Source organism: Sesamum indicum, linkage group LG1 (assembly GCF_026168435.1).
Source record: "Sesamum indicum cultivar Baizhima isolate 11 linkage group LG1, ASM2616843v1, whole genome shotgun sequence".
NCBI classification, from domain to species: Eukaryota; Viridiplantae; Streptophyta; class Magnoliopsida; order Lamiales; family Pedaliaceae; genus Sesamum; species Sesamum indicum.
The window spans coordinates 22,467,089-22,487,611 of record NC_142657.1 but is presented as its reverse complement, the minus strand read 5'-3'; the positions used below and the strand labels follow the sequence as shown (position 1 = coordinate 22,487,611).

Below are 20,523 nucleotides of genomic sequence, written 5' to 3'. Positions count from 1 at the left end.
AATATTTCCATAATTCAAAACACAATATTATAATATTTTTTTTAAAATATTAAAAGAGATAATATTTTCATAATTTTATAAATATGATAGAATAATATTGTTGAATTTATTAAATTTTATAAATAAAAAATTAGAAGATACTAGGCAGTTAGGAGCGTTAAACCAAGGGGGACTGCTGCTTTCCTGAGTTCTAGTCCCAAGCCCGGAAGCCCAAAAAGTGTGAGGGCTGGGGACATAGCTGAAGGAAAGTGGCAACTCCCCAAAGAGAGATCCAAAAATGGAGTGAGGGAACCGAACGATTGAATTTGGTTGTAGCGGACAGATAATGCTTTCCTAACAAGTTCAAACATTCAAAATTCGAACTTAATTTAGATGTTATGGACGAACTCTTTTGTGTCACGACAAAATGTGACCAATGACACTAATGCCCATTTAATTCAAAATCCGCCCTAGTTGGGACATCTAAAATGAAGAAAATATTAAATAAAATATACCGTAGGATAAAAAGGAAAAAGTGTAAAATACAGGGGTATAGTTGCAAATAGATAATAATAGAGCCCCTGTGGTGCCGGGGTCTTCTTACTATATATAGGACCGAGTTTGACGGAGAAATAGATCATTTTACCACTCAAATTACTCCTCAGGAAAAAAGTTCTTTGTTCAATTGCTCTCTGTCAATTGATCGTTCATATATGATCAAAGAAGTTTCACTTCAAAGTTTCTGATTCAGTATCATCAGGTTCGCTATCTTTTGATTCTGTGTATATTTTTAGAGTTTTAGATTGGATTTGTGGACGTTTTCAAGCGATCAACCGAATCATCAACATCGATGGATTTTCAAGAATCGGCGATGATTGGTTCGGACTTATCAGATTTCTTGTCTTGGATCGTGAGGGTTGCGAAATTAAGGGCGTCTTTGTTCAGGACTCTGTTTATTCGGATTACCTAGGTTTAACTGTTTTTTACTTGTTTTTTGTAATATTCGGCTCGAGTAAATTTCTCTGCAACGATGTCGATCTTTCTCGGGAGATTATGTTTTGTTTCAAGAAATAAGAATTTTGGAAACTACTGATCTGATAGACGTCACCACCGGATCATTCTGATGTTACTATGGAAAGTTATGGTCTGCCAGATGAAGATCGGATCATTGGACTGTGGGATTCATTATCGGCTTCTGATAGGTTACGATTTATGTGGTTCTTCCATGTCTTATGTGCACGATATTGGATGATGTTGTGTTTGGTTTTTGCTTATAGAGTGTCAGGAATTTTGTCTCCTACGGCGATGATCTTTGTTGGGAGGATTATGTTTTGGTTCAAGAAATAAGAATCTTGGAAGCAATGGTTTCTGATCGGATTGCTGGGTCCTTTTAATGTTATTATGGAAAGCTATGGTCCGGCGTGATGAAGATCAGTTCATTGAATTTCTGGATTTCATTATCTGCTTCAGATAGGTTTTGAATTGTGTGGTTTTCGCTTACAGTCCCTCAGCGAATTGTGTCAGCAGATACTGGTTGGAATTTTAGGATGAGTTTCTAGGTTGTAAACGTTTTCACTTGGCATTGTATTGAGGAAACAATTCTGGAGTCAGAGATGATATTTGGATTTAAGTGGACTTGCTGCTTTTGGTTTGCTTCAACTTTATATTGCGGAAACAGCAAGCTTTATGGTTTGAATTGCACCAAATTGGTTCAGTTTTTGATTATTGTGTTATTCGGTTTTGATTTAGAAGTATACGATGGCAGTCAAGACAGCAAATAGAGTCTCAATCTTTGATCGAGTTGGAGGACAGCCTGTGAAAATCCAAGTCTGCACCTACTGGCTTGCAGGGAGATGCAAGAGGAACCCATGTAGGTTCATGCACAGAGAATCGCCACCTCCACCATCTCATGAGACCCAGTTGGCACCACCTAAAGACATACATGGAATGCAATCTAAAAAGATGACCTGGAGAAGGCCCAACTATTACAATCCCGAGACTGCTAACGTTTCAAGTAATGAGGGAGGCATGTACAGCAGTACCTGTGGTCGGAGCAGCCGTCAGAAGGTCTTGGCAAATACTGGAAAGGAGAATGGTCATATAGATCAAGAAATGACCATTGCTTCCTCCAACATTCATAGTGATATACAGGCCCAGTCAGAGGTTTTGACTGCTGTAAGAACAGAACCTGAAAAATTTACCACTCAGAAAGCTCAGCCAAAGCAATGCAAGTACTGGGTCACTGGAAATTGTGTCCACGGAGACAAGTGCAAGCATCTGCACTCTTGGTTCTCTGGTTCTGGATTCACATTGTTGAGAAAGTTAGAAGGGCATACAAAGGTACTTTTTGACACATGAGTTTTTTATTTTTAAAATCATGGTTGATATGCTAATTTAACTTATTCTTTGGATAAATGTTCGTGCTGTTTAGCCATGCATTCTCCATAGGTTTCACTAATACCAAAGTACTTCTGTACAATTTTCCTCAGGCTATTACTGGGATTTCCCTCCCATCTGGCTCTGACAAGCTATATTCATGTAGCAAGGATAAATCTATTCGAGCTTGGGATTGCTACACTGGTCAGGTGGGAATTATTTTCTATCAATGAAACAGTCATGTTGTAAATAGGGCGTTCTGTTATTCATTTTCCTGTTCTTCTTTGGATGCAGTGTGCTGGTTGTGTAATTACAGATGGTGAAGCTGGTTGTTTAATTAGCGAAGGCCCGTGGTTGTTGGTTGGATTGCAAACTGCTTTGAAGGTATAAAATTACTTTCAGCTTTTATCATGTTTTGATGCACTAGGTCACTGTATGCAGTTTCCAGTTCATTTTTATTTTTTCCAATGTGGACTTAATTCTTGTGTTGGCAAACAGGCATGGAAGCTTCAAACTCAAGCCGAGTTTTCTTTCGGTCTACTTCCTGGATTAGTTTGTAGCATGGTTCTGGATGATGATAAGTTGTTTGCTGGAATGGAGGTATTTTCCAGGGTCTTTAGTGCATATTTATCGCCTGCTTGTTGAGGATTAGCTGCAATGCGGATTTCCAATTTTATGTATGAACGAAATTTACATGGCTGCAGGATGGTAGCCTATTGATGTGGAAATTGAATCTGGAGACCGTTACCCTGGAGGCTGCTGAAAAGCGGAAGGAGCACCATGCTGCCGTGTGTTCGCTTGTTTTAGGGTCTAACAATAGGCTCTATTCAGGTTCAAGGGATGGTACCATAAGGGTAAGTTCTCATATAATGCTCTTTCTCTCTTTTCTTCCATTTCTTTTTTTCTTCCGTTTTTCTGCTATTTTTCCCTTCATATATGTACCTAATATTATTCATTTGTTTACCATATTCCAGGTGTGGGACCGGCAAAATCTGCAGTGTTTGCATACACTATATGGGCACACAAGAGATGTAATGGCTGTCATTTGCTGGGATAACTATCTATTATCTGCTTCTCTGGACAACACACTGAAGGTTTGGCTCTTTAATTTCCTTTTACCACTGATTTTATAATTCACTTCGTTATACGATCTGCTGCAGCTTTATAAATTCCTTAACCCCTTCTTTTTCAAATAGATTTGGGCTGCAACTGAAAGTGGGAGCATTGAGGTGATTCATGAGGTCAAAGAAGATTGTGTAAGTTAAATACATTGACTTGAAAAGAATTTACTAAAAAATGCATTAATTTGTGCAGTGCCTCCATTCTCGTGTGTATTTCCTATCCTTTCTCTATCTTTACAGATGTCAAGTGCTTTTAAATCTTTTTATCATTCTTGAATATATTTTATGTTGTTTCAGGGTTTTATTGATCTCTGTGGCATACATGATGCTGAAGTCAAGCCTATTCTGCTCTGCTCATGTAAAGACAACACCGTCCGCCTCTATGACTTGCCATCGTGAGTAGCATCGACCCAATATCATTTCTGTCAATAGGTTCTTTTCCTTTTTGCCAACCATCTAATTCTGTGTCTGTTTTATGACTTAAGCTTTACCGAAAGGGGCAGAATATTTTCGAAGCGGGAAGTTGAAGTGATTGAAATTGGCAGCGACGGACTATTTTTCACCGGTGATGCAAGTGGGGAGATCTCTGTCTGGAAATTGCTTGGAGATCCGCATGAAGAAACTGCATTGTAGTAGTCTCCTGAAGAGAGAATGCTGTCGATATATATTTCAGGCAGCTCTCGAGCCAAATCTTGTAATTTAGATTGTTGATAGTAGTCTCCTGAAGAAAAAGAGCTTCCAATTGTAAAAAAACTGTAAAAGGCAACAATTTTGTATATGCACTCCCATTCCATTGTTCATATTTTCCTTATTCTGTTACTCTGACCTCCTTCCCTTTGATCGAGTTACAGTATTCTCCTTATACATTTGTGATAATCTTATGTTGTGCCATTTCGCCTGGCTGTAATATGAGCTCATGACCTTTGGTGATATTCTGGATTTGATTTCTATTGCATTTAATATATACGAAGTGTATAGGGTATATATATGATATAAGTCTCATCAGACAACTTACAAAGACATAACCAATTGGTCAAATTCAAGGGAGAACACAAATAGACTGTTTCCTCCAATTTTATGATAAATTTCCTTTTCAAATTGTTGACTTGCATATTTCCTCTGAATTGTTCTGCGTTCAACTGAAATCGTTTTTGGGCTGCCCGAATTGGGACTAACTTTTCTTTTCCTCGTCAAATATTGCCTACATCATTGACTCTTCCTTTTTCGCTGGTGTTTCTAAATGGGAAAGATCCTGACTCTTTCCTCCCTGTCTTTCATGCCTAAAAACGAAAGGTTAGAAAGAAAATTCACCAAACTCAGACCCATAAAGCCCATTTCTTTCTTTTGGCAGTTTGGTCCAAAAAGTAAGTTAAGAGTCACGTAACTCCAACGTGTGACCCCTTCAAAAACCGCCAAACCTGAACCTCTTTCAACACACATGAAAAACTACTCCACACAGCAAACACGCACGCACATATACCACCTTCCCCCTCCTCCTCCTCCTCCTCCTCATGGCTTCAACATCAACACTGTCAACAGCATGGTTCTACAGCAAACTTCTCCTGCTGGGGCTCCTCCTGGTAAGCTACTCGAGAAAGGAGGAGGAGGACGACACTGTGAGAGGAAAGCAGCTGATGAGCAGAGCCTGCGACGAAATCTACGTAGTCGGAGAAGGCGAAACTCTCCACACAATCAGTGACAAGTGCGGCGACCCTTTCATCGTGGAGCAGAACCCCCATATCCATGATCCCGACGATGTGTTTCCAGGCCTCGTCATCATGATCACACCATTTTCCAATTCCAGGAAGAACATCATGGTCTAGTTCTATACTCTGTTTCTCCAAATGCAGTATGAAAATCTTTTCTTTTTTAGCCTACAGAAAATATCGCTTTGGTCAATTTAGCTACGAGTTCTTATTTTTCCAAGAATTCCTGCTTCGATTTTGTCATCACAAATTCTACTCCACGCTAACCGAAAATCCATCCATCATCCAGCATTTCTTGTTTCACCTCAAGAAACGAAGCACATAGTTGACGCATCAAGAGTGGTATATTCTAAATTTTGATATAACCAGATTATATATATTAAATACAAAAAAAAGTTCTCCACTTTTATAGAATTAATCAACATATTTATATTTATTTTTAAATAATTTCTATCACAAGATTGGTGATGCTTCATGTACAGCTTAACGTTCACTTACTTTCTGGGTTGGTAGGAAATGAGTCAAATGAGTGTGAACTATGAGGTAATTATCTTTATCCAATAAAATAAAAATTAGAATAAATAAATGGTTTGGTAACATTAATTTTATTTATTGTTTGTTAATTACAAGAATCCGATATATGATTAATGAGTGTTAACGGTTTTTCCTTGTGGGCATCAATTTTGCTGGCACCAACCCTGCAGTTACCAAAACTCTGTCCACCACAATTCTAATTATGGCTTTCTAGAATTAATCATCTGATTTGTGTCGTTTCGTATATTTAATATTTAATAATTATAAAATAAAATGTATTTTTTTCTTATTAAATTTAATTAATGTCATAAAACAATGCTCTATCATGTGTCTAGCAATTGACTCCAAATTAAGTAGTTTTGGTCATTAATAGTATAGCTCGAGTCAATTCTTTAGGGCCTAATTTATAAGTCCAATTTCAGCCCATAGGACTTCATAGCAGATCAAGCCCTAAACTCAGATTGCCCAACTTCACTATCCACTTGAACCTGCTGAAGGTTTTTACATGCACCCAAGGAAAATTTTAGCTCACATCGGACTCGATTAAATTTAAATTAATTATATAACAAGTGCAATATATTTACATATGTAATTGATGTATAATTTAGGAAAAATGTATGATATTAACTCCCCCAACCCGACAAACTTTTTGTGAGGCCTTTCGATTGTTGTGGCGTGTAGAGTGATTCATTCACTCTTAGTTCATGAGACTCGTGAGTTTATAGACTTTGAAGTTAATTAGTCGTTTAAGCTGATTGCCTATCACAGATTAGAGACTTAAAATCGATTAATGGCCTTATTCCCACACACGGCCCCATTGTTATGAAATAACTTTATCAAAGTTTAAATAAGAGTTAGGTAAGTAATGGTAAGCATAAAACAAAAAAAATGAGATTTACTAGTCTACCATTAATATTATATATATTTGAGTAAATGGAGACACCTAAACCCACCCGTGATTGTGACCAAAAGCCAGTTAATATCTTTGTTTTGAGCCCCAAAAAGATAGATTAAGATGGGATCGATATTGTGGGGATATTCATTTGCTTTTGACCACTCATCCCCTCACACACAGATAAGAATGCAATGCTGCCACCAAATACACGACTGCGACACTTAATTTAACTTCATCACTACTATTGGTCCGACGAGAACCAAATATTTAAAATAAAAGTTGAAAAATTAATACGACTACGACGTTATCATTTTATTATTATTTATTACCCGTCCCGAAAATAGAAACAAGAAATATTGAAATGGGGACGTACGGACACAATTAAAAGATGTTGAATTTCTTACCTCTATATGCATTTGTAAAATTTAGGTACAAGTTGTTTTCATGAGGGGGGGTAGTTTTTTATGTGTCTCTTGTTTCAAGGCAATTTTGTAGTGTAATAATGACAATTTACACGCGTCAATTTGTGGTACAATAACCACTTTAAATTAATTGCTCCACACCTTATTATATATATATGGCCCTCCATCGCCAACCCCAAAAGTCCCTGCACATACACACACATGCAGAAAAGACAACAAGATTCATACAAACACACACACACTACGTCCCAACTGTGTTTTACAAGAGGGTTGAGTTTTGGAGGATTGGGACATAATCCTGGTTTTTCTCATCAGTACTGCAATAATTGTAAGTTTTCTCCTGCTTTCTTTGCATGTACTTGTTTTTTCACGTTTCATTGAGGATGGATTGTTCACAAGGACATTTCAAGAATTCCATCTATTCATTTTACAAAATAATAGGGAATTTCTTTTAACATGAAAGGAAATTGAGTCGAGTTAAGCATATTAATATTATTCAAAAATTTTGAACTTTTATCAAACTTAAAATATAATTATACTTGAACTACGTGACTCAAGTTAAAGAATTTAATTGGCTCAAGCTCGAGGCGAATTTCAATACTATATATTATTATGATAATATAAGTGAGCACCAAACAGTAGGGGAATTTCATGAAAAGAAAATAAAGATAAATATTTGAATATATATCCAATTTGGTGATGGCACGTGGAAATCATGACAAGTGAATATACAGTGGAACCCACTTAATGATATCTATGGATTATGGGTGTCTTTATCAACACCCAACTGAAATTTTTGGACAGAGAAAAAAAATAAGAGGCAAGGGTTGAGAGGTAGTTGCCCTTGTCAATTATCCTCTAAACATAGGAAATATGTGAAAATAAGAAAATATACAATATTGAGGCATATGGGTGCTGCAATTTCCAAAGTAACGTTGATATTGATGATCTACGCCATTCATATATTACCCAAGCAATAGGTGTTACGCGCCACAATCACGGCTCCCTCCTACTATTTGCATATAAATTTCAGATTCGGGAGCATTTGTAATAATTCAAATTAATTAATACATTAATATAATATATAAAGCTATGATGAGACTCGAACTTGATAGTAGATACTATAATTTTATCTATTAAATTAAAACATCATTTGAGAAAAATGGATTTGTCAACTCATGAAATATTTGTGATTAGAGTATATATCATGTTACTTAAACAGGAGCAAAATCTGGTCATAAACTACTTTATTAATTAAAAAATTCGGAAAATTTTTGTCATTTTGTATAAAGCAGATGTGAAATTCACCATCATGTCATGCTTCATTGTGCTGGCTATTTTCAAGATTTTTGGAGAATCTTGATACTGTATTCCACATATGTGCCCTCTTCACACACACACACACACACACACACAAACACTTTCTACATGCAAAGCACACTCTGTATGTAATATTGTATATATTTTTCTTGGGGTAGAAATGATTTTCTGGGTTCCAACTTCTGAAAGTGAAAGTTGATTCACAGGACATTTCTGGGCTCCGCCACTGTAATCAGAACTCTGAGGTAGTTCTCTGTTTCGGTTTCTATTTCATAATGAAACTCTGGAAAGTACATCTTTCGTTCTTTCTCTCTGTGTGTTTTTATTTGATGGTTGCAGATTTCGATTGTTTGCGACCAAGGCTATGTAAAAATCCACATGCATGGGTCTGATTGATTCTAACCCTTTGATAGTTGAGGATGAATTCTTGACAGACTGATCCAGACAACACCATATTGTGGTACTAAATGAGAAATTGTTCCTCAGAAATTGAAAATGTGAATCTTGGTAGTGGTTGATGAAGATTTTTTCTGTGACAGAGAGACTTAACTTGAATCTTTCTTTAGTTGCAATGGATAATCTGTACCTCAAGAAAACGTGAAGTTTGTGTAGGAGAGAGAGTTCTCTCAGTTTAGCCCATAATTTTGGCCTCAGCTGGTGAAGAACATGTTCTATTTCCTGATAGTGGATAAGTTACCAGTGGCCAATGAAACCTCAAGAATCAAGATTGCCTTTTCGGCATACCATCAGTGACCTGGAATAGTTATGTGGTGTAGATAGCTGTAAGGTCTTGTCATCCATTCATAGAACTTGTGTCGATAGGTCTCGTCTGAATTTCCTAAATGCAATTATTGGATTCATTTACACTGTTTTTCCCTTTTTCCTCAGTTGGGTTCAAAGATTGTATGTTTGTTCTTGCAGATCTCTCATCGCTCGACACAGGATGGTTGCCTTTGGGAAAAAACTGAAACAATTACAGGTTCAAGAGTGGCAAGGGTATGTTTAAGTCTTTGCCATACTATGTCATCTTTTGTTGCTACTGTACTTTGCTGTCCGAATGAGAATTTTGATTGTATTGTTTAATCAGCCATTTACTATCATAGTAGTTTTGGATATTGAGGATATAGGTTCATGAATGCCGGCCCTGTGATTCCTAGGTGGTCTTAGTACGTAACACTTTTGAGAATAGTAACTTCTGAAAATTTGTTAGTTAAACCGAACTGATGTGTTGTTTCTAGGTAAGAATTTTCTTTGTGAAACTTTCACATAGAACACCCTTTCGATTTTGTGAATTCTTAGTTGAATATCATAAACTATTAGTCTTTATAAGAGATATGATATGTGGTTTGCGTTTCTTTTTGTTATCTACATTGCTAATACGCTTGAGCTATGTTGCTTACCAGCTACTATATTAACTACAAGTTGATGAAGAAAAAAGTGAAGCAATATGTCCAGCAAATCGAGGCTTCTGCAGAAAATCGTGAGTACATCCTCAAGGATTTCTCAAGGGTTCTGGATAAGCAGGTACCAAATCACATCCTCACCTGCCGAGAGAAAACCTGGGACACCAACAACAGTTGAAAATTTTATGGAATATCCATTTAATATAAGCCTTTACCTGATTTTGAGCAGTTTGTATATATATTATTAAGTTTAGTACCTGCTTCCAAGTTATATTAGAAGGGCATTTCAATGGGCCTAGTAATATTGCATATCATTGAAGAATCAGTAAGTGCTACTCTTTTCCTCCTCCAGGTTGAAAGCATAGTAATTAAAGAAAAAAAAATTATGTGAAGAAAATAGATGCCATACTACCTTTAAATATTGTAAAAGTTTAAAATTGCTAAGGAGTGATAAGTTCATAGTTCAAATAGTGCAGGATCATTTATCAATTTATCATTGAAGCTGTTTCTGACTGCATCTTGAGGATAACATCTTCTAGCTGATAAATATACGTGAATTTTCTTAAGGATGTCTTTATGCTCATTTTGAGATTTCTATAACTAATCTAAACACTGATTCTATGGAACTTTGCTAAGTTGCAACCCTTTTTTCATTTTTCAAGATTATCTCAGGACAGATTTTTTTCTGCCATAACTGCAGATTGAGAAAACTGTCCTGTTCTTATTAGAACAAGAAGGGCAGCTGGCAAGCAGGTTATCCAGTCTTGGTGAACAGCATGATGCCCTTATTCAGCAAGCAGATACCATGAGGATACCTGAAATGCAGGAAGCCTATAGAGATGTGGGGAGGGATCTCTTAAAACTCCTGTACTTTGTGGAACTTAATGCAATTGGACTACGTAAAATATTGAAGAAGTTTGATAAGAGATTTGGTTATAAGTTCACTAACTACTACGTCAAGACTCGAGCAAATCATCCTTACTCTCAGCTAAGACAGGTGTTAAAGCATGTGGTAAGACAATAACTTTCAGTTGTTCATTGAGTCTTTTAGTAGGGTCGTTCTTTCCACCTGTGAAATTTTTTCTTTTGTATCTTTTCCTGCCACAGCTTGATCGTTTTAAGTGGTAAAGGTTACTATAATTTTAACATATCTGGGAACTTTGAAAAACCCATGCAGGGAATTTCAGCAGTTGTTGGAACTTTATCTCGGAACCTTGCAGATCTCCAGGATCATCAGGAGAGCTTTATCTCAATTTATGATCATCCAGCCCTGGCCCTCCCGGTTTTTGCTCACATCCAATACTACATCAGAACTACTGATATTATAATACTTTCCTTTTGACTTGTTCCACGTAATTCCTACTTTCTGGATTACTAAAGATATGTCAATTTAGAAATCTGCAAGACCACCGAAGATATGTTAATTTCAGATTTCTGCATGAAACTTGTTTGAAATTAAAAGCTAGAAATGACTCAAGAGCACAGAAGAACAATGAAAACTTACAAATATTAGTTCCTCAATTATATCTTTAATCTCTGGTCAAAGCATGTAAAAATCAGTAAAATTTACAAATATTAGCTCCTTAACAATATCTTTAATCTCAGATGAAAGCATGTTTAGATCAGTAAACTTATCTGAGTAAGCTCATCCAGGTTATCCTTTACAATCAGGAGTTCCTAATTATATTGTTTACATACCTCTTCCAAGTTATGAAGGGAAAATAGGTGTATTCTGCAACTTGTGTAAATTTAATATGTCTGTCCAGCTAAAAGTATTTTATGATGAACTAGTTTACCTGAAGTTTCACAAGGTCCAATCCATGCAGTTGCATTTATAACTATAGCACCATGTTATGTATTCCTGTTATTAGAAATGTTTTGGTTTCTTAATTGTTCTCCCTTGCAGGACCCTATCATTGAGTCTATCAACGCTGCAGTTGACAGACTAACAAATTCTACGGATTTCCTCCAGTATTTGGGTAAACATGCACTTATTCCGGAGGAGGAATTGCCAAGTCCATCCGACGACAATGTTGATGAGAGATATCATTTCATGTCTCTTCTTCTAAACCTCGCGAATACATTTCTATACATGGTGAATACTTATATAATAGTCCCAACAGCAGATAGCTACTCGTTGAGTCTTGGAGCTGCAGCAACTGTTTGTGGCGCTGTTATTGGATCAATGGCTGTTGCTCAGGTTTTCTCTTCAGTTTATTTTAGTGCATGGTCAAATAAATCATACATGAAACCTCTCGTATTCAGCAGCGTTGTTCTTCTGGTTGGGAACACCTTATATGCTCTTGCTTACGATCTCAACTCAATATACATACTCCTGATTGGTCGTCTATTTTGTGGGTAAGAAGTACATCTCTTCCTTTCCTTCACAGAAACGACATAGGTAACACTGCCTATTTCGCACACACCAGAAGAGCACTTTTTGAGCTGAACGAAGATCTTTTCAATTCAAAATAGCAATTTGTACTTCACAAGTGAAGTATGGAATTCCTTAAAATGTTTGAACACTGCTGTTTCAGATTGGGATCTGCGCGGGCCATTAACCGACGCTACATCACTGATTGTGTGCCTTTAAATATGCGTATGAAGGCTTCTGCTGGTTTTGTTAGTGCAAGTGCACTTGGAATGGCATGTGGTCCTGCTCTTGCCTCTTTACTTCAAACTAAGTTTAAGATCTTCAAAGTTACATTCAATGAAGATACTTTACCAGGATGGGTTATGGCTTTCGCATGGCTTGTCTATCTATTCTGGTTGTGGATGTCTTTTGAAGAGCCCTCTCAGGATGAGAAAGTGAATTCTGTGCAACAGGAGACTAACAGTGGTATGTGAATTAGGTTTATCTTATCATTTCATACTATGCTTTTGATATTACCAAAGAAGGCTAGAAACAAGAAACTAATCTCCTAAATTCGCTTGTTTAAGATCAACATTTGTAGTCCTCATGTCTGTAAGTAGGACTGCTAGGCGTTTATTTGGGGCTAAATCATCCTTCTAAAGGGCATGAAGCTGGTGGAGAGTTACAGTTGACAATTTGAGTCCTGGCTATTTACAGTTGAACTGCAGCATCTTCAACTTAGGTTGGAAGAAGAAAATTAGCTTATCCTTTCGGACTGAAAATGTTTGTTGTCCAGTCCAACACACGATTTCTCATATATCCATAAAGAAATAGACAAAATTGACTAGTACCTAGATTGAATCTAGTTATGCTCCTTTTGCAATGTAGGACTCGGAACAGGAGGTTTACAGAATGGTGTCTCCCAACCACTGCTTTCAAGCTCAGTAGAGAAGCAACAAGATGAAGATGAAGATGAAGATGAAGACATTAGTGAAGAAGCTTCAGAGGAAAGCTGCAAACCTGTCACATCAATTATGTCTGCATATAAGTTGCTTACACCATCTGTAAAGGTCTCGTCTCTAATAGCTGGCAAAGTAGTTTTATATTATGATATAGTCGTATATTCTGAAGATTGGTGGCTTTTCTTGATAAAACAGGTACAGTTATTTATATACTTTATGCTCAAGTATGCTATGGAGGTTTTGCTGGCTGAATCAAGCGTCATTACTGCATACTACTTCATATGGTCATCCAGCAATGTTGCAATTTTTCTGGCATGCCTTGGACTTACCGTCCTTCCAGTAAATGTTATCGTTGGAAGCTACCTCACCAACATGTTTGAGGAAAGGTAAATATTGGCCTTTTCTTGGTTGACATACTACACAGGGTTTCTACCTTGTAAATATTCACTTTAATAAGATATATCAGGACCTCTGCAATGAGTTTTATGCACCCAAACTCGACATACTTTCATTTGAATCTCTTCAGCTCATGTCATTTGACCCTGTTCTTTTACTTGCCAACACACATAATTGTAAAAGATGAAGGAGATCAAATGCTCATAGATTTGTGAACCTAATCAATTTACAATTTCCATCCTTAGTAAGAAAATAGTACTTAGTTTCATCCATGCAAGAGGTGATCATTTTTGCCTTTTTGTAATCTCCATGAGGCACTGCTGAATATGGCTTTTCCTGTAAACTGTGCAGGCAAGTTTTACTGGCATCAGAAGTCATGGTATTCGTGGGCATAGTTCTCAGCTTCCACCTTATAATCCCTTATTCTGTGCCTCAGTACGTCTGTTCGGCTTTACTTACATTTGTTGCTGCTGAAGTTCTAGAAGGTAAGCTCTGAATCTTCTGATTAAATCCTGTGAAAGGAGCAGGGATAAGCCCTTGTCAAGAAAATAGACATACATAACGTACAGAAAACAAGAATGAGTCTTGCTACAAAACCTTGTCTCAACTCTTACTTCCTTTCTTTAATCCAGGTGTCAACCTGTCTCTCCTGTCTCGAGTGATGTCATCACGGCTTTCAAGAGGGACATACAACGGCGGGTTGCTGTCGACAGAAGCTGGGACTTTGGCTCGAGTAGTGGCAGACGGCACGATAACGTTGGCTGGTTACTGGGGTATGAGCAAGCTCTTGAATGCGACTCTGCTGCCTTCCCTGTTGATCTGTATCTGCTCCATCATTGCCACTTGTTTCACATACAATTCTCTCTATTAATCACCCTTCACTAGTTGTGTGATGCATATGAACTCTTCACTTTCAAATGTAAACTCCTTATGTACATATCTGGAAATCATCTTTCTTCAGCAACCTGATGATCTTTTCTTCAAGCAACCTTTCATGTAATATTGCAAACGAGCAAATTATCTTTTATATAAAAAAGTAAATATTTCTTTTTTTTTTTTTTCATATTGTTATTGAATTCTAGAAATAACAAGAGAATTTTACATTATATTTGACTTGGAAGTCTGAACGGGATTGCATCCAAGAAATTGAAAGCTCCTCTGTGTTAATTTAATAGGTAAAAAACTCCCTATGTTTTATAAAATACAGCGAAAAAAAAAAAAACACCTTATCCGTTAAAAACAAACATAGAGTGGCTCGCACTCACCTTTTGTGCAAGAGAGCTTCATTTTTTTGTCTTTCTGAGGATTATTTTAAGTATCTAAATGTCCATTTTGTCCATTTTTTAATATTAAATACATTTTAAATTAATTTATTTATATAACTTTTTTTAAATATTGAATTAATTTAGATTAGTTATTGAGCTCAAATATATTACAATAAATTATATTTATTATGAAACATATTAATTTAAATATAAAAACAACTAAATAGTATATAATTTTTAATTTAAAAAATACAAAACAAATTTAATATTCTAAAATTATCTTTAAATTAAGAATTTCATATGAAGTATAAATTCAAATATAAATGCACCTGAACAGTATATAAAATTTTTAAAAATTAAAATTTTAATTTAACACAATACAAATTTAATATACTAAAATTATTTTAAATTAAAAACTTATGAAATATAAAAATTACTTATAAAAATTATATATTATTAATTGAATACATTTTATATTTTAATAAAATATACTAATTAAATATCAAAATACCAACAAATTATATTAATTATTTCGAGTCATATTATTTATTGTAAATATTATTTAAAATATTTTTTTTAGAAAAAATAATTTTTTTTCTTCGTCGCCTCAAATCTAGGTGACGGTGGTCATCCAGATCCAGGGCGAGGTTGCCCTGGATTTGGCTGCCGCACCTTCCAGAAAGGGGTGGTAGAACGAGGCTTATAGGTCATTATACTGTAGATATAATCATATATATTTTAAATTTTTTAAGATTTGAACCGTTTATTGTTTAAGAATTAAGATCAATAATTGTAATAAGAAATGTATAACAGTCAATTCAATGAAAAATTAATGCCGTTGAAGTTTACCTAATTGAAGAGAAGAGTATGCAATATTTTAAAAAATATAGGAATTTTTTGTCTATTATTTTAATACAGAAAACTTTTAGCTAAATTTTAAAAATACCCAAGAAAAAATGAAAGGAAAGAATTGAAATGCTTTGGAAAATAATAAATATTCCTCAATTAATTTTGTACCAAAAAAACAAAGGGGCATCTTTGTAATAAATGAACCTTAAAGGGAGATGTTGCAATTATGTTCACGTGGGAGAAATTTGAGTATAATAACACATAAGTACTGTATCTTTGAACTATTTGTAAAAGAACCCAAAAGAACCAAGAAGGATTCTTTAGTCAAGGCAGTCTTCTATTTCAGGCAAGAACCAGAACTCCCCCGTAGATCTCTTCTAACAAGACACCTAAGCAAAACCTCCGCCGTACTCCAACTGCTTTGTAGAAATTCCAAGACAACAAGAAACCCCAGAGACCAGTACACAAACATCAAAGAAACAAGACCAAGTGCATTCAGCGACAATTGATGGGTTCCAACGAAGAGTTGCCGGAGGCAACAGTGCAGAATATACTCGAGCAGGACTCATTGAAGTGGATTTTCGTCGGTGGGAAAGGCGGCGTGGGTAAGACTACGTGCAGCTCTATTCTGTCCATCTTGCTCGCGCGGGTGCGACAGTCTGTGCTCATCATCTCCACCGACCCAGCACATAATCTAAGTGATGCGTTCCAGCAGAAGTTCACCAAGAGCCCTACCCTTGTTAATGGCTTCTCTAACTTGTACGCCATGGTATGGTCCTCGCGAACCCCAATTTGATTCTTGAACCTATACTTCTTGTTGTCATTCCTTTGGGTTGTTTTTCAATTTGGTGATCGTATTTAGTTGGTTTGAGAAGTAAAGTTGGGGATTGATTTTGGGTTGGATGTTTGGTTGTAAGGGGGATTATGCGGAATTCAGCTCTGGATGTATAGCGAGTCGCGCCTGTCTGCTTTTTATAGAACCTTGTCTTCATTCATTCTAAGTTTGTAATCTATTTTTTAAGATTGTCAATCGATAATTTAGTTTGTGATTGTCTGGAAGTGTAAACTTTGTTGGGTTCACAATCGGTTAACTTTTAAATGTTTTTTTATTTGGATTTTTTTCTTAAGACATTTACCAAAGAAAGCTTTTCTTTGGGTCTTACCTTGAAAATTTGTGGTTAATCATGTCTGGAATGTTGATCAAGTGGAATACCAACTCCATTGTTTCCTTCTAATTTGGTGGTAGATTGTCTCTGTTTGTGAGTTATACTCAGTCATCTTTGGCATTAGAACAGAGTAATATTGATGCACATGAAGCTTTTTGGTTGCCGATTTGTGTTCTTCTTCACACTAATGGATGAATAGCTGTTAGAAATCCAGCACTTACAGCACACAGATTTTGGTTTGACTTGAAATTTATTTATGAATATGGTTTGGAATGGAGAATTTATGTATTGACATTATATGTGGACTGGCGTATGCATGAAATTCTTTGATCTTAGACACGTGATTAGCTGGGGTTCTGTGTTCTAGGAAGTTGATCCTACCGTGGAACATGAAGACAGCCTTGGGACAGATATTACTGATGGATTTATATCAGATTTAGCAAATTCTATTCCAGGAATTGATGAGGCTATGAGTTTTGCTGAAATGCTCAAGTAAGTTTGATGTCTCACTAGTGTTTCAAGATGCTCCACATTTGATGTCTGCAATGTACTCCAGCTTTATCTTTAATTTATTAAGTGAACAAAAGGTTAGCTGGTTGGATTTGGCAGAAGAGCCTTTTTGTTGATACGTTCTCAAAGTAGAGTTCATTGAGTACAATTTCCGTCCTCTTTCTCGACAAAATTCACATGTATAGATATGAAACTTTCTGTCAAGAAGTAAAATATGCCAGACAGGTTGTATTGAGAAGTAATATTGGTTTGAATTAGTCAATTGATTCAGTTATGGAGTGACCACTTTTTGATATTATGTCAGCTGCATTTGGGAATCCCTTTCAGCCTACATCTTTTTCTTGTCTTTACATTGTTTTAGTTCCTCTTCTAAAGTTCAGAGTAAGATAATGTACTCCTAACTCTGAAGTTTGGATTACAAACGAAAGAATGTTTATTTATCACAAGTTCTCTAACTAATGTAAACAAATATTTGGTGATCCATCATATATGATTTATTATATAATTTGATATTGGTCTTTGTCCTAAAATTCTTATTGCTATTAATGATCTTCTTCAGGCTAGTGCAAAGTATGGATTATTCTGTCATAGTATTTGATACAGCTCCAACTGGCCATACGCTTCGGCTGTTACAGTTTCCTTCAACATTAGAAAAAGGGCTTGCTAAAATGATGAGTTTGAAGAATAAATTTGGTGGCTTGTTGAGCCAGGTATGATTTCCAGCGTACCTTTTAATTTAAAAATAAACATTTCTTTGACAGGTGGAGATTGATGGCTACTTTAGGGGCAAAATTGTAATCGAAACTAAAGTAGTATGTATGCTTGCTTCTATATTTGCCATGTTGATTTCAGTAATCAACACAAATACCACCTTGAAACACATTTTTGTAGCCTCCAAATTTGTAATTGTAATAGTTGTTGTTCCAACATGAATTGTAAACCTAACCCCTATATTCTCGATATGTAACACTTTTTCGATTAGAACAATGGAACAAATTTTCAAGTTAAGAGTTAGAAAAACAATCTGCTAGATCTTTGAGATAGTTAAATTCCTACACCAAAAAGGTGAGTTCTGTGGAATTGACATTTCACACTAGAAGTCTTTGTAAAGGTAATGGACAATGACCAACTTTGTAATCTGAGACCCAAAAGTCCATCTAGAATTGGTTTCGGAGACACTCTAGATTTCTTATTTTTTATGTTCACACTGAAATTCTAGTTCGTTTATTTGATTGAAGCCATGATTTGAACTTTAGTACGGCTTTCATGCATTTAGTCCGAACTCTCACTACAGTTCTTGAATGGTCATATGAATTGATACTGATTATTTAGGATCTCCTTATGTTGAATCAAGTGGTGATATCAAGCACCCAAGAAATTTGGTGCTTGATGAGATTTCTTCCAATTACTTTTCTCTAACCCATGTATAAGTGTGGTAATTATGCTTTATTTTATTATATATTTTAGCTAGTTCAAATGTTCAGTCTTTTCTATTCTTGCAAATGAAAACAACTATTCTGCTGATATGAAATTAAGTAAATAATTAAGTTGAAATTAAGTAGCTTTCAATAACTTCATGGCAGATGACTCGTCTTCTTGGTGTTGGTGATGAATTTGGTGAAGATGCCATCTTGGGAAAGCTTGAGGGCATGAAAGATGTGATTGAACAAGTGAACAAGCAGTTCAAGGATCCGGTAAGGTTTTATTATTGCTTCCTAAGAACAATATAAGTTGACGAATATTTTCTTTGTCCTGAGCTCTTTCTCGTGTAAAAAGATAGTTGGTCAATGTTAGCTTCTTTCCCATCTTAAGCTGGTTTGAGTGTGTGGATAGATTACTTAGTAAAGTGCATCTACCTAGGTAACTGGATATTATTGTGGGAAAAGCTTACATTTTCATTAACATTTGTCTCCCGCAGCGTTCTTGGGAAAATTTCGTGATGCTCACTTTTCCTTTTTTGGCAGGATTTGACAACCTTTGTCTGTGTCTGCATTCCAGAATTCCTTTCTCTTTACGAAACTGAACGACTTGTTCAGGAACTTACTAAGTTTGAGATAGATACACATAATATCATTATCAACCAAGTAATTTATGATGAAGAAGGTAATTCTTTCTTTTGGTGCGGCGATGCTTTTACAATACCAAATTAAACTTCTTACCAATTATAGTTCGCATGGCCTTTGTTATTTTTACAGTTGTCGAATCAAAGTTGCTCAAAGCTAGAATGCGCATGCAGCAAAAATACCTGGATCAGTTTTACATGTTATACGACGATTTTAACATTACTAAGTTGCCATTGCTGCCCCAAGAGGTATATACAGACTGTCTAACTTCATCTTCTCAATATTTTCAAGTGCCCAATTGGATGGATTTTGAGTATTCCTGTTCTCACCCTTGACAATCAGCATTCATTGTTTGATGAATTTATGTTCTTTATGCAAGGAAAAAATTGAAATCTTCAAGAACATTTTTTTATACTCCTGCTTTATGGATCATAGGATCTACTCCCATATTTCTGATTTCTCTTTCCATAGTTAGGTTATTTGACTCTTGTTTACTGAGTTCGTCGATTGACCGGTAATGTTTACCAGGTTTGTGGGGTTGAAGCATTGAAATCATTTTCACGCCATTTTTTATCCCCGTATCAATCATCCATTCAACGAGGAACAGTAGAAGAGCTTGAGCAGAGAGTATCAACACTTAGAGAGCAGCTTAAGGATGCTGAGGCAGAACTCGAAAGACTCAGAAAGGGGAAACAAAAGGTTTGATGCAAACACAGTATCATGGAGGCAGTCCTTCACATAGCGTTGTCTGATGGAGAGAGTGACGTATGGCAAACTGCGTCTCCATTCAACTTTAGAGGGTTATCAGTATGTATTACAAATTCAAACTGCTGTATGGATCTAAGGATTAATTCTTTCCTCCCCCCCTCATTTTTAGATGCAATAAGGGATTTGTTTTCTGATTGTAATCTGATGGTCCCATGATGCATCATTTGTAAACTTGCAACAGTACAATTCAGTTGGATCAGCATCTTTCGTTTCTTTCTTCATGTGAAAATCTCAGTCTCAAAAGTCTGGATTCTGAAATGGACTAATGTTTATCAGACAGAAACTGAAAGTGCTTCATGATTTTTACTCTTTTACGATGAATTCTTCATAGTATGATAAAGAACTTGCATATAAAATATTGTGACGGCCAGCAGTTACAAAGATTGTAATATAACCATTGTGGGTGAAAAAAGAGTATCGGATTTGAACTAGCGA

At 35.9% G+C, this 20,523-nt stretch overlaps 3 protein-coding genes across 7 annotated transcripts; all 3 read left to right on the top strand.

Moving 5' to 3' along the window:
- Positions 1-613: 613 nt before the first annotated feature.
- On the top strand, positions 614-4,276 carry LOC105171819 (zinc finger CCCH domain-containing protein 48). Its single transcript, XM_011093064.3, has 9 exons — positions 614-2,319; positions 2,469-2,564; positions 2,650-2,739; positions 2,854-2,955; positions 3,060-3,209; positions 3,330-3,449; positions 3,552-3,611; positions 3,774-3,871; positions 3,962-4,276. The coding sequence occupies exons 1-9, from the start codon at positions 1,738-1,740 to the stop codon at positions 4,107-4,109; spliced, it is 1,446 nt and encodes a 481-aa protein (XP_011091366.1). The 5' UTR covers positions 614-1,737; the 3' UTR covers positions 4,110-4,276.
- A 2,925-nt stretch (positions 4,277-7,201) lies between these two features.
- Positions 7,202-14,519, top strand: LOC105171797 (SPX domain-containing membrane protein At4g22990). 5 transcript variants are annotated; one of them, XM_020696945.2, is made up of 14 exons: positions 7,202-7,361; positions 8,560-8,598; positions 8,693-8,813; positions 8,893-9,135; positions 9,275-9,349; positions 9,757-9,877; positions 10,457-10,768; positions 10,934-11,038; positions 11,663-12,114; positions 12,294-12,595; positions 12,998-13,179; positions 13,267-13,457; positions 13,819-13,952; positions 14,100-14,519. In XM_020696945.2, the coding sequence occupies exons 5-14, from the start codon at positions 9,297-9,299 to the stop codon at positions 14,336-14,338; spliced, it is 2,091 nt and encodes a 696-aa protein (XP_020552604.1). In that variant the 5' UTR covers positions 7,202-7,361; positions 8,560-8,598; positions 8,693-8,813; positions 8,893-9,135; positions 9,275-9,296; the 3' UTR covers positions 14,339-14,519. The 5 variants fall into 5 exon arrangements, with proteins under 5 accessions (XP_020552604.1, XP_020552598.1, XP_020552593.1 ...); XM_020696939.2 differs by lacking the exon at positions 8,893-9,135; XM_020696934.2 differs by lacking the exons at positions 8,693-8,813; positions 8,893-9,135.
- A 1,380-nt stretch (positions 14,520-15,899) lies between these two features.
- Positions 15,900-20,309, top strand: LOC105171786 (P-loop containing nucleoside triphosphate hydrolases superfamily protein). Its single transcript, XM_011093019.3, has 7 exons — positions 15,900-16,350; positions 17,115-17,239; positions 17,817-17,967; positions 18,841-18,951; positions 19,222-19,360; positions 19,453-19,568; positions 19,849-20,309. Exons 1-7 carry the CDS (start codon positions 16,090-16,092, stop codon positions 20,023-20,025), a joined length of 1,080 nt encoding a protein of 359 aa, XP_011091321.1. The 5' UTR covers positions 15,900-16,089; the 3' UTR covers positions 20,026-20,309.
- The last annotated feature ends 214 nt before the right edge of the window (positions 20,310-20,523 follow it).

Excerpts from the sequence above, each read along its gene's own strand:
- LOC105171819 (XM_011093064.3), top strand. The coding sequence starts at position 1,738 with ATGGCAGTCAAGACAGCAAATAGAGTCTCAATCTTTGATCGAGTTGGA. Across the intron at positions 2,320-2,468 it reads AGTTAGAAGGGCATACAAAG|GCTATTACTGGGATTTCCCT; the intron begins GTACTTTTTGAC and ends AATTTTCCTCAG. Across the intron at positions 3,612-3,773 it reads ATGAGGTCAAAGAAGATTGT|GGTTTTATTGATCTCTGTGG; the intron begins GTAAGTTAAATA and ends ATGTTGTTTCAG.
- LOC105171797 (XM_020696934.2), top strand. The coding sequence starts at position 9,297 with ATGGTTGCCTTTGGGAAAAAACTGAAACAATTACAGGTTCAAGAGTGG. Across the intron at positions 12,115-12,293 it reads ATTGGTCGTCTATTTTGTGG|ATTGGGATCTGCGCGGGCCA; the intron begins GTAAGAAGTACA and ends CTGCTGTTTCAG. Across the intron at positions 12,596-12,997 it reads GCAACAGGAGACTAACAGTG|GACTCGGAACAGGAGGTTTA; the intron begins GTATGTGAATTA and ends TTTGCAATGTAG.
- LOC105171786 (XM_011093019.3), top strand. The coding sequence starts at position 16,090 with ATGGGTTCCAACGAAGAGTTGCCGGAGGCAACAGTGCAGAATATACTC. Across the intron at positions 16,351-17,114 it reads TCTCTAACTTGTACGCCATG|GAAGTTGATCCTACCGTGGA; the intron begins GTATGGTCCTCG and ends TCTGTGTTCTAG. Across the intron at positions 17,240-17,816 it reads AGTTTTGCTGAAATGCTCAA|GCTAGTGCAAAGTATGGATT; the intron begins GTAAGTTTGATG and ends GATCTTCTTCAG.